The sequence below is a fragment of the Bufo bufo genome, chromosome 2 (genome assembly GCF_905171765.1).
Source record: "Bufo bufo chromosome 2, aBufBuf1.1, whole genome shotgun sequence".
NCBI lineage: Eukaryota > Metazoa > Chordata > Amphibia > Anura > Bufonidae > Bufo > Bufo bufo.
In genome coordinates, this window is record NC_053390.1 from 435,362,413 (window position 1) to 435,375,864 (window position 13,452).

The 13,452-nt window shown below is 44.4% G+C and overlaps 1 protein-coding gene across 1 annotated transcript in view; it reads left to right on the forward strand.

Annotated features, from left to right (window-relative positions):
- CERS1 (ceramide synthase 1) overlaps positions 1-13,452 on the forward strand; it is a 103,742-nt gene that overhangs the window by 66,454 nt on the left and 23,836 nt on the right. Inside the window, exons 3-5 of the mRNA XM_040420370.1 lie at positions 2,665-2,845; positions 7,317-7,478; positions 7,572-7,719. Of these exons, the coding sequence (XP_040276304.1) occupies positions 2,665-2,845; positions 7,317-7,478; positions 7,572-7,719 (491 nt within the window). The remainder of the gene's footprint in view (positions 1-2,664; positions 2,846-7,316; positions 7,479-7,571; positions 7,720-13,452) is intronic.

The window sequence follows — 13,452 nt, forward strand, 5'->3', positions numbered from 1 at the left end:
TTGTACACCATTAATAGCACAGTGTATACAAGCAAACCTACCCTCCCCGTCTATATATTCCTTGAAGCATTCAAATCTAATGTTCTTATGTACTAGTATGCTAACTCCCCTAGAATATGCGGAGAAGGCTGAGTGCACAGAATAACCTACCCATGGTTTTTGCAGCATGTGTAATCTTTGTTTAGTCATATGCGTCTCTTGGAGACAGCAAATCGCTGGTTGATGTCTGGACAGATATTGGAAAATACTGTGCCTCTTAGTAGCCTCCTCCATTCCCCTTTTGGGCAATTCAATATTCTATATTAGAGCTTTTATTGTCATATGCATTTATGAAAACACATTTGAGAAAGCCGAATGTGTTTACCACTGCTTCTTTCATAGAGCTTTCAAGTTAAATTCACCCAGAGAGTCCTAGTGCTTAATTTCTAGTATATCACTAGTCACTTTTCATGAGGTCTACACCATTTACAATGTTTTGACACATATACAATTCATCAACTGTGACAATCATCTTCCTTTTCATGAAATAAGTTTGGTGTGTGGTCTTTCATGTTGTTAAAATTAATGAATAGGCATATGATCATGTAACAGTATATTTATAATGTGTTATTTTTCTAAAATCTGCTTAGTTGCCAGGTCCCTAAAAGTCACTTTTAGCTCTAATTTGAATATATTGTAAGCAACAATCACCCTATGTCTTAGGTTATTGTGAGGCATCAGTAAACCTTTTCGACATCCTCTTCAGCCCCAGTTAGAAACCAAGTGTGGGCACAGTGGCTCAGTGGTTAGCACTGGTGCCTTGCAGCGCTGGGGTCCTGGGTTCAAATCCAACCAAGTACAACATCTGCATGGAGTTTGTATGTTCTCCCATGTTTGTGTGGGTTTCTTCCCACACTCTGAAGACTTAGGCCTCTTTCACACGGGCGGTGCGGGTGCGTTGCGGGAACATGCACGATTTTTCCGCGCGAGTGCAAAACATTTTAATGCGTTTTTCACTCGCTTGAAAAAAATCGCGCATGTTTGGTACCCAAACCCGAACTTCTTCACAGAAGTTCGGGCTTGGGATCGGTGTTCTGTAGATTGTATTATTTTCCCTTATAACATGGTTATAAGGGAAAATAATAGCATTCTGAATACAGAATGCATAGTAAAATACCGCTGGAGGGGTTAAAAAAATAATAATTTTTATTTAACTCACCTTAATCCACTTGCTCGCGCAGCCCGGCATCTCTTCTGTCTTCATCTTAGCTGTGTGCAGGAAAAGGACCTGTGGTGACGTCACTCCGGTCATCACATGGTCCGTCACATGATCTTTTACCATGGTGATGGATCATGTGATGACCGGAGTGATGTCACCACAGGTCCTTTTCCTGCACACAACTAAGATGAAGACAGAAGAGATGCCGGGCTGCGCGAGCAAGTGGATTAAGGTGAGTTAAATAAAAAAATATATATTTTAACCCCTCCAGCGCTATTTTACTATGCATTCTGTATTCAGAATGCTATTATTTTCCCTTATAACCATGTTATAAGGGAAAATAATAATGATCGGGTCCCCATCCCGATCGTCTCCTAGCAACCGTGCGTGAAAATCGCACCGCATCCGCACTTGCTTGCGGATGCTTGCGATTTTCACGCAGCCCCATTCAATTCTATGGGGCCTGCGTTGCGTGAAAAACGCAGAATATAGAGCATGCTGCGATTTTCACGCAACGCACAAGTGATGCGTGAAAATCACTGCTCGTGTGCACAGCCCCATAGAAATGAATGGGTCAGGATTCAGTGCGGGTGCAATGCGTTCAACTCACGCATGGCATCCGCGCGGAATACTCGCCCGTGTGAAAGGGGCCTTACTGATAGGCAATTTAGATTGTGAGCCCCATTGGGGACAGTGAGTGATGATAATATCTGCAAAGCGCTGTGGAATATGTCAGTGCTATATAAGTGAGTAGAATAAATAAGTGTGTTCCGCCTCTAGATATGCAAAGCTAGTACCCCAAAAGATTTGCAGCTGTAATTGCAGAGAAAGGTGGTCCAACAAAGTATTGACTCAGGGGGGCTGAATACAAATGCATGCCACAATGTGAAGATTTTTTTTTTATTAAAACTTTTGAAAAACGATGTATCATTTTCTTTTTTTCTTTTTACTTCATGCATACTTGCTACTTTTTGTTAGTCTATCACATAAAAGTCTAGTAAAATACATTTAAGTTTGTGACTGTAATGTGGAAAAAAATGTGGAAAAGTTCAAGGGGTATGAATACTTCTTTTAGGGACTGTAAGAATATGTCTTAAATAAGTGTCTATGAGCTGTCAGGAGTTTAGAGATAAGGGCTACACATTCAGCCTTCAGAGTAGCTCCCTGACAGATTAACTGTAAAGCAGAAAGAAATGGTCTGCAGATATACTTTGAAACTGAAGGCTGTAGAACAAAAACTGTTGAAAATGTTTAATAACGACCAATTGAAAAAATGCTTTTTAGCCCAAATTGTGTAAAAGGCAATAATAAACTAAATTCCATAGTCTTTAAGCATGGCACCTTTATGAATTATGTCACATGAATGTGTTATCTGGTTTTCTATTTGCATTATTTTCCCACTGTAAATTACAACTCATTTGCTGATAACGTTTTTACAATTTCGTTTTCTCTTTGGTGGAGTTTAGGTTGGAAGTCAGGAGTAGCTGTTCCCAAGGAAATCGCCCTTGTGTATCTCATCCAAGCCAGCTTTTATGCACACTCTACTTATGCAACTTTGTACATGGACGCATGGAGAAAAGACTCAATTGTAATGATTATACATCATGTGGTCACTTTTACTTTAATTTCTTTCTCATATGCTTTCCGGTGAGTACAGTTCTTCATTTTCTATCTGTTAGGGTAGGTTCACATCTTTTGCACCTAAATCCAGTAATCTATTCCTGCAGATGAGCAGACTACCAGAGTTACTGTATCTGGCATAGCTGGGCACCGCCAGATCCCAGTTGATATAGTGGGGTCCGACGGGTATGCTTTTCAGTGCTTTCCTGCAGAAAACTGGCATTCATGCTGTAAACCCACCGGATTCCATTATGATGAATGGAGATTTGGCAGTGTCCAGCTATTCCCAATACTGCAAGGATACAAGCCTTACCTTGTTCCATTTGAAATTTTAAAAGCATTAGAGATGAACCCATTGTACCGCACCAAGTCATTGAGCCTAGAATAAAATGTAAGAATTGCATTAATAATTGGTTCTTCTAGACCATATTTCTTTAAGACTGCTCGGAGGAAGCCCCAGTGCATGGTAAACAGTTTCTCTGCTTGTAAAGGTAAGGGTGGGTTCACACTAGCGTTATGGATTCCGTTATGGCTTTCCGTTATAACATAGTTATAATGGAAAATAACGGAATGCCCAGACAGAATGCAAAACGGAAGCCTTTAAAAGGCATTCCGTTTGCTTTCCGTCCTAATAGAAGTCTATGGGAAAGCATAACGAATCCGTCTGGGTCCTTTTATGCAAGACGAAAAACAAAGTCCTGTCGACAGGACTTTGTTTTCCGTCTTGCATAACGGGACCCAGACGGATCCGTTTTGATTCCCATAGACTTCTATTAGGACGGAAAGCAAACTGAATGCCTTTTAAAGGCTTCTGTTTTGCATTCCGTCACTATACAAGTCTATGAGCAGAAGAACGGATCCGTCCTTCCGTCTTATGGATTCCGTTATTTTCCGTTATAACCATGTTATAACGGGAAGCCATAACGGAATCCCTAACGCTAGTGTGAACCCACCCTAAGAGTGCACTGGGGCTACTCCCTCTTCCTGCCCAGTCCACAAGATCAATTATCCTCCGAGTGGCATCCCTTAATTATTAAAGCCAAAATGGTCCTTCCTCTGAAATGAGATATCTGATTACAGAGTTCAACCGCTTAGTCAGTATACTGGTGAAAATGCTTATTTGTCCATGCAATAGAGAAATCAGCCTATACCTTTCTGGGGAATGTGCCTCTATCCTTTTTTTGGGATAGTTATAATTTAACCAAGTTAACATTTTCATTTGGGAATGGGACACCTGCACATGCATGGTTGAAAATCCTAACAAGCCAAACTATTCAAATAGTCAGAACTTATGACTATTCAATTGATGCATTCAGAATCTTCATGTGGTCAACCATTAAGTTAGGCAAGTTAATACTATTTTAGAAAACCCTCTATATCTGTAGCTTTTGGATGATAGGTCAAACTATTGTCTTTTGAATATGAATTAGACCTCACAGTTTTTTCATCCTCTGCATTGGTTCAAGCCTCCTTTTAACTGATCCGACAGGCTGAGAACCTAGCCGGATACAGCTGTTCACTGCTGGAACCCACTGAGTATAATGGGATCCAGTGGTGATCTGTCTGGTATGAGTGCAGGGTTTTGGATTAACAAAAAATGGTCCATGCAGCGGTTTTTGGCTGTCCGAAACCCAGCACTCATGCCGGAAACCGGATGGATCCCGTAAAAGTCAATGAGGTTCAGAGGTGAACAGCAGTATCCGGTTAGGTCGGATCCAGTGAACTCCGGTAGGCTTATCTCTGCTGGAACAGCCTGGCAGATCAGTTAATCTGAGGTGTACACCCAGCTTCACCTTTCTCTAGTTAAGCAGCTAATTTAATACAATACCCCCTTTAATACAATACCCTTGTGTACACTATAGACCAGTGATGGCGAATCTATGGCACGGGTGCCAGATACGGCACTCAGAGCCTTCTCTATGGGCACCCATGCCCTGGAAAAACTCTATGGTGTACCAACGTGCCTTAGACTTTTCCCGTCATTCATCAGCAGGGCGCTCTATGAACAGCACAGGCAGTTCACTGAATGTAGGCAGGCTATTATAGCTAAATAATAAAGTACATGGAAGTTATACTATATTGGCCTTTAGTATTCATGCTAAATTGCTGTGTTGGCACTTTGCGATAAATACGTGGGTTTTCGTGTGCAGTTTGGTCACTTGGTCTCTAAAAGGTTCTCCATCACTGCTATAGACTGTAAGATGATACTTCCTGGTTGTCAGTGTAAAATATTCTTACAGTAAATTCCAAATTTTCCTTCTGATTTCTTCTAGAGACAACAGCCTGTGCTGTAATTTTAGATTTTTAAAAATATTTAAAAAATATAAATAAATCAATAAAAACTTCTTTCTACTTTTTGTGACACTTATTTTAAGTACTCCTAGGGGATTTTAACATGTGATCATTGGATTGCTTCTCACATAGACTGCAAAGATTTAAAGAGGTTGTCCGGGTTCGGTTCAGGGCTGAACCCGGATATCACCTCTTCTGTATTAACTTAATATGTATGAGAGGAGCATCGGAGCATTTCCTTGCTCCGATGTTCCCCTTTGCCTCACTGCATTGCGCAGAGCAAGTCGCTGTTTGTTGTGAGCCAGTGACATACTGGGCTTCACAACACTGTGCTAGGCAGAGGCTTCCTGCTAGCAGTGAGCCCGGTGACATTAACGGCACAGATAGTCGATGTATAGTGCTGCCATAGTCTCTATAGGAGGTGGGTACTATTCTACTTTGCATAGTAGTACCCACCCCGAAAAGAGCCTAGGGCATCGCTATACACCGCCTAGCTATGTCGTGACATCACTGAGTTAACTGCCTCCGCCTAGCATAGTGTTATGAAGCACAGTAAGTTACCTGCTCACAACAAACAGGGGCTCGCACTGCATGATGCAGCGAATCAAAGGGGAGCATCGGAAAAAGGAAATGCTCCGATGCTCCTCTCATACATAATAAGTGATTACAGAAGAGGCGATATCTGAGTACAGCCATGAACCCAGACAACCCCTTTAACATTGATGGGGAGAATTTATGGGGGATCACTATGTTCCCATGGAGCCCTGCCACAGGCAAGGCTCCAAAGGCTCCGATCCTTCAGAGGGCCCAAGGTTGTCTTGGCAACCGTACAGCTCCCTTGATCTCTGTGCCGGGTTGCCCTTTGGCCTCTTAGGTGCGGTGGTCGTACTTGATCATGGCATCTAAGGGGTTAAATACCCATGATCGCCGTTATCGCCTATCACAGCCGTTGCTTCTGGGAGTCTGCTAAACAGCAGGCATCCAGCAGCTATGGTGCTCGCTTCAGAGTGGGCTTCATCTTTAAAGACCTGACGTGCTCCATACAGGTATGGCACATGTCTGGAAGGGTTTAAAGTCCCCAGCTACAATAACATGGCCCCGATTCTACATAAGACCCATTTAAGAAACTGTAGTTAACCGGAATTTGGGGCGTATATATATATATATATATATATATATACAGTACAGACCAAAAGTTTGGACACACCTTCTCATTCAAAGAGTTTTCTTTATTTTCATGACTATGAAATTTGTAGATTCACACTGAAGGCATCAAAACTATGAATTAACACATGTGGAATTATATACATAACAAACAAGTGTGAAACAACTGAAAATATGTCATATTCTAGGTTCTTCAAAGTAGCCACCTTTTGCTTTGATTACTGCTTTGCACACTCTTGGCATTCTCTTGATGAGCTTCAAGAGGTAGTCACCTGAAATGGTTTTCACTTCACAGGTGTGCCCTGTCAGGTTTAATAAGTGGGATTTCTTGCCTTATAAATGGGGTTGGGACCATCAGTTGCGTTGAGGAGAAGTCAGGTAAATACACAGCTGATAGTCCTACTGAATAGACTGTTAGAATTTGTATTATGGCAAGAAAAAAGCAGCTAAGTAAAGAAAAACGAGTGGCCATCATTACTTTAAGAAATGTCAGTCAGTCAGCCGAAAAATTGGGAAAACTTTGAAAGTAAGGGCTATTTGACCATGAAGGAGCGTGATGGGGTGCTGCGCCAGATGACCTGGCCTCCACAGTCACCGGACCTGAACCCAATCGAGATGGTTTGGGGTGAGCTGGACCGCAGAGTGAAGGCAAAAGGGCGAACAAGTGCTAAGCATCTCTGGGAACTCCTTCAAGACTGTTGGAAGACCATTTCAGGTGACTACCTCTTGAAGCTCATCAAGAGAATGCCAAGAGTGTGCAAAGCAGTAATCAAAAGGTGGCTACTTTGAAGAACCTAGAATATGACATATTTTCAGTTGTTTCACACTTGTTTGTTATGTATATAATTCCACATGTGTTAATTCATAGTTTTGATGCCTTCATAGTCATGAAAATAAAGAAAACTCTTTGAATGAGAAGGTGTGTCCAAACTTTTGGTCTGTACTGTATATATACGTTTTTTTATTTTACAAATAACTAATAGTAATCTACCCATATCATCTTCCATTTTATTCAATAGATGTATATATTTCTCCATTTCAGATATCACAACATTGGAATTGTAGTACTTTTTCTTCATGATTTTAATGACATTTTGCTGGAATTCACCAAACTCAACATCTACTTCAAGACACGAGGTGGAACATATCACAAAATCAACGCCATTATTACAGATATTGGATCTGTTTTGTTCAGTGTAAGCTGGTAGGTAATTACTCTGACATATAATCTATCCAAACCCTATACTGTAATGGTGAGCACAGACTTCTACAACTTCTCATGTTCCTCTTCCCTCAGGTTCTGGTTCCGACTGTACTGGTTTCCTATAAAGGTCCTTTATGTCACTTGCTGTTCCAGTCTTGAATCTAATCCAGACATCCCTTTTTATTTCTTCTTTAACGTCCTTCTATTCTTATTGACACTTATGAATATTTATTGGTTTTTGGTGAGTATGTGAGTTTTCATTAGAAACACACCCTAAATATAAAGAGCTCTGTACTCTTCTGTCACAAACAGTCCCACAGAGAATGAATAGAGAGGCACCGTCAGATATTTAGAACTTATCCTGTGGATAGGTGAAAAGCTCTTATGGTAGGACAACCCCTTTAAAGGGGCTATCCAATATCATAAATAGTTCCCCCATGTACCGGGCCCCTCACAGGTAATATACTTACCCCGCTCCTGGTCCCCGCACTGCCACTGCTGCTTCTCCCTGTAGAAAGATGAAAACATCCTGTGTCGGGGGGAGCAGCCAATGGCAGACGGGGACGGGGACGAGCCTCCCTAGCATCACCCGCGAGGAGCGGGGTAAGTATATTACCTGTGAGGGGTCCGGCACATTGGGGGGGGGGGGGGGGGAAGTTGTTTGAGAAATTGGATAACCCCTTTAATATATGATCCACATCCTAAACTATATGGTGCAACAACTCTTTTAATATGTCATCTGCATCCTAAACTATATGTTATTAAAGATGATTTATAGGGAAGTGTGTAGTTGACAGTTCAAATTCTGTTTCTGTGACATTTTCTTTCGTTATGGCCTAGACATTCATTGTGACTTTTTCCAACCATCACTTACATCTGTAGTTTGCTGGCCATATATATTTGACTTCACTCTTTTCCAGCATCTCCTACCTTTTTCCCATCTACACAAACTCCCCATCCTGCATCTTCCCCCAATTATTTTCCTGTTGGTGCACAATTTGTCCCTATTACTGTGACCCCTCAGATAGGATTAGGTGGCTGTGTCTTCGCCAATGCCATTAACCATTACCACACCACACTATTAAATAATGCGGGCGCAGTTGCGCCTGCCAGGCTTGAGCAGGTATATGTGTGAATAGGGAAGATGCTGAGATCCGGCGGTAGCTCACACACACAGATGAAATAACTCCAGTAATACAGACCCCTCAGATAGGATTAGGTGGCTGTGTCTTCGCCAAAATGCCATTAACCATTACCACACCACACTTTTAAATAATTCAGCTGTGCCTGCCAGGCTTGAGCAGGTATATGTGTGAATAGGGAAGATGCTGAGATCCGGCAGTACCTCACAGTGAGGTACAGCCAGATCTCAGCATCTTCCCTAATCCATATTCACACATATACCTGCTCAAGTCTGGGAGGGGCAGCTGCATTATTTAAAGGGATTCTGTCAGATTTAACCCCTCTAACCTAAGCATATGCTCATGTCCAGACTAATAAAAAGAATCCTAAGCTGGCCTTATTAAACCTCAGGATCTGGCAGAGGGACGGGGAGGATTGCGGAGGCGTCGCTGAGCTGTAGAAGGCGGCGCTGAAGACAGGGAAGGCGGCGCTGGGCAACGGACGGCAAGGGGTGCGGCCAGGCACCCTGTATTAACGGACCTCCCCTTGGGCACCTTAAGTAAGTGATTGACAGGTTATAAAAACCTGTTTTTTGGGCAAATAGGGCCACAGTGAGGTTTAATAAGGCCAGCTTAGGATTCTTCTTATTAGTCTGGACATGAGCATATGTTTAGGTTAGAGGGGTTAAATCTGATGACAGAATCCCTTTAATAGTGTGGTGTGGGGATGTTGGGGTGGGAGGTCCGAGAGGTATGTGGGAGTGGGAGATCCGGGAGGGGGGGCCCATAATTTTTTTTTGCTATGGGGCCCAGTTATTTCTAGCTACGCCCCTGACTCCACATGTTCATGTCCCTCACTTATATATTCCCGGAGTGTGGGCTTTAGACAGGACTTTACATAAAGGCATCCCCCCTCCGGTTTTGACGATCCTTTCTAAATAGACTGTAGCCTTGTACATTAACCGCCCAGTCATAGCTATCATCCAGCCATGTTTCTGTTATTCCCACTATGTCATAGTCCTCCTCAGACATTACTGCTTCCAGTTCCCCAGTTTTATTAGTCAGGCTTCTGGCATTAGTATACATACATTTGAGAGGTTTATGTATATTTTTTACCCTACACCTTTCCTTCTGAACTGTTCTAGTCCCTCCTTCCATTCCTCCCCCAGTCCCACTACCTTGCCCCCCGGTCTCTATCTGCACTATCTTCCCCTCCTATAATGTAATTTCCCTACCCCCAGTCCCTAGTTTAAACACTCCTCCAACCTTCTAGCCATCTTTCTCCCCAACACAGCTGCCCCTTCCCCATTGAGGTGCAGCCCGTCCCTACGATAGAGCCTGTTCTAGTTCTGGTAAGTGCAATTACATTGTCAGCCATCATTGATATTGGCAGTGCTTCACTAGGAAGTGCCCGGGCACTCTGTTTGTTTTGTTTCTGGGATAAGTTATAGAAAATCCGGTGGGCGGCAGTAGGCTCACTCCCACTAAGCCTCACCACCTTTTCTCTCCATTTCAGAAAAGTGGCAGGAAGCTGAGAAAGCTACAAATTATGGTGCAAATAGCTTGATAAATATTCCCCATGGAGTGCAAGTATTCTTTTACATAACAAGGGTTTTCTTTCCAATACATATGTTCTGTTGAATTCCCAGTTTGGCCTGGTTGCCATAGTTTTACTAATATAAAATGTAACTATTTATCAAGATATTTGTTTTCAACATACTTTATTATATTTTTATCTGTCTACCACCTACATATACTACAGTAGTACATTTCACACATTTATTGATGAAGACCATAAACTGGTCTATCGGTGAAGTAGTACTGGATTAAGACTGGACGACAAGTCGTTGTAAGACTTTTCAGACAAGTCGTTCAACCCTTGTCACTTGGTATAGCTTTTGTGCAATTTGAGACACACACATTTCTCTATCTACATAAAGTCTTTGGAAATAAACTACTTATTGTACGTTCTTTGTTGACCTCCCACAAACCTTCCATTCCTGTGGGACAGGACTGTGATTGCTGACTGACATCTACAACTCTTATGGCACCAGTGACAACACATTCACCATGCTTTAATAGCCTATTGACAGTACACAACAATATACAGTATATGCATGAACTCACTGGAACTGCCAATGCTGGAAACAATGCTGTGATTCATCGGGACGGGTTTTTTCTTTTTTGTGTACATCCTACATGAACAATGCCTATTCTGTGATGTGGTTACAAGCTTTGAATTCTGAATCTGGTATGTGGCTTTAAAGTAGTAGTGCGCAGACTGTGCAAACTGTAACATTAATCTTTTCACTTAAGTTTTCCACTTGTACAGTACCAAAGTTTTCTGTGAACTGTAGGGATTCACTCTGGTAGTTAGGATAAGCGGGCGCAGTACAGAGGCAAAATACAAGTTCATAATTCAAACTTCAGTGTTTGTTCATACATGATGCCAAAACAAAACATCACTTTTGCAGTGTTGGTTTTACTTCACACCCAATAGCAAGTTAATAAAACAAAAGTCACCTTGGTGGCAGTTCTGCCTCAGAAAGTTCAAATACAGGCTTTAGACGGCCTGTTCCCCTGACACTTGGGTCTCCGCTCTCCAGCCCAGCAGAGGCCTCAGATCCCAGCACACAGACCTCCTGATCTCCATTGTCAGAAGGAGGTAATCCTCTCCACCTGGCAGTTCTGGCTGGTTTTTATGCCTGGCAAAACCCGGCCTGGAACGTGGGGAGTAATGTCATGGTCTTACCTTCTTGCTGTTCTCCTTCGTTTGACATGTGCTGGCGGCCATCTTGGTTTCTGGGTTTCTTGTAGCCTTCCACCCTGCGGCTCCTCCTTCCCACTGGGAGGAGCTGGATGCCTAGCTCATATATATAGGAGGTCTGTGGCTTCAGTTCCTTGCTTGGTCCTCTTGTGTTCACATGCTTCTAAGACTGCTGCTGCTTCTGGTTCCTGATCCTGGCTTCGTCTGACTACCCTGCTGGTTCCTGATCCTGGCTTCGTCTGACTACCCTGCTGGTTCCTGATCCTGGCTTCGTCTGACTACCCTTCTGGTTCCTGACCTCTGGCTTCGCAAAGACTCTGCTCGGTTTCACCATCCGTTTGGACTTTTGCTTTACAGCTTTATTTTCAATAAAGCCTTCTTATTTTCACTTATCTCTTGTTGTACGTCTGGTTCATGGTTCCGTGACATTAGGACCAAGCCATGAATTCTGACGGTACAGGGCCATCCTCGCTACCCACGCTGGTTGCCAGACTTGATCAGCAGGATCACCTGTTGGGTCGGTTCGCTGTGGCGTTGCAAACCCTGCTTGAACGCACGGCTCATTTCGCTCCCGTTGCCGATGGGTCGGTTGTCGCTCCTGGGCTCGCTCCTACTGCCGCTCCGGTTGTTGCGCCAGAGTCTACCCCGACACCTGTTGTTGCGCCTGCTGTGTTTCGGGGTATGACCGGTTCTGCCCCTCTTCCACAGCGCTTTGGGGGAGAGCCAACTCAGTGCCGAGGTTTCCTTAACCAGGTGGGCATTTATTTCGAGTTGCTGCCACATGCCTTTCCCACTGAGAGATCAAAGGTGGGCTTCTTGATCTCGCTGCTCTCGGACAAGGCCTTGGCCTGGGCCAGCCTTTATGGGAGAACAACAATCCGGTGGTTGCCGAGTTTTCCAGTTTTGTTGCTTCTCTTCGGAAGGTATTCGATGTGCCGGCTCGTGCTGCCTCTGCTGCGAAGCTCCTTATGTCCATCAGACAGGGTTCACGATCCGTAGCTGAATACGCCATTGAGTTTCGTACCCTGGCAGCAGAGGTGGGCTGGAATAATGAGGCTCTGGTCGCTGCTTTCTCTCATGGTCTCTCGGATGCCTTGAAGGATGAGGTTGCAGCTAAGGACCTACCAGTTGAGCTCGAGTCTCTTATTTCTTTCCTGATTTTGATTGACACCAGACTCAGGGAGAGACCTTCCTTTAAGGAGAACCTGCGGAGGTCTTCTAACAGATTGGTGCCTACGTTTGCTGTCCCACCCGTGCCTCCCTCTCCTCCCACGCCTCCTGGGGATGACTTGTCTGGGGGTGAACCCATGCAGCTGGGGTTTGCTCGCCTGTCCGAGGGGGAGAGGGCACTCCGGAGACGCGAGGGCCGAGGCATGTACTGTGGTCTCGGTGGGCATTTTCGGTTGGCATGTCCGAACCGTCCGGGAAAACGCTCGTACCTGAGATCCTGTCGGGGGCAGATCTTGGGTGGAGTCTCCTCGTCCCCGGTTTCCCGTGTTGACAAACCACTGATCACTGTTGTCCTCTCCTGGGTCGGGGGCTCGGTGACGACCCAGGCGTTGGTGGACTCTGGTGCTGGTGGTTTGTTCATTGATAGTGTGTTCGCTGCCGCCAATTCCATTCCTCTGCAGGCTCGAGGTTCCCCACTGGCTCTTGAGGCGATAGACGGCAGACCCCTTCTGCCGCCACACGTGACTCATGAGACCCTTCCAGTGGGGATAGCCATTGGTGCCGTTCACAGAGAGTCGGTCTGCCTCCAGGTTATTTCGTCTCCACACTACTCGGTGGTCTTGGGGTACCCCTGGCTCCAGAAGCATAATCCGACTTTCGATTGGAGATCGGTCGAGATCCTCTCGTGGTCACCGCAGTGTGGGGCTAGTTGCATCCATGGGTCTGTCAAGTTGCTGTGTACTTCCTCGGACTCTCTGTTGCCTCCTGAATACGAGGAGTACCGGGATGTATTCGATAAGGTGCGCGCGGTTGCCCTACCTCCGCACCGCCCATACGATTGTGCCATAGAGTTACAATCTGGTGCCGTTCCTCCTCGTGGCAAAGTCTATCCACTGTCGGTAGCGGAGAATGAGGC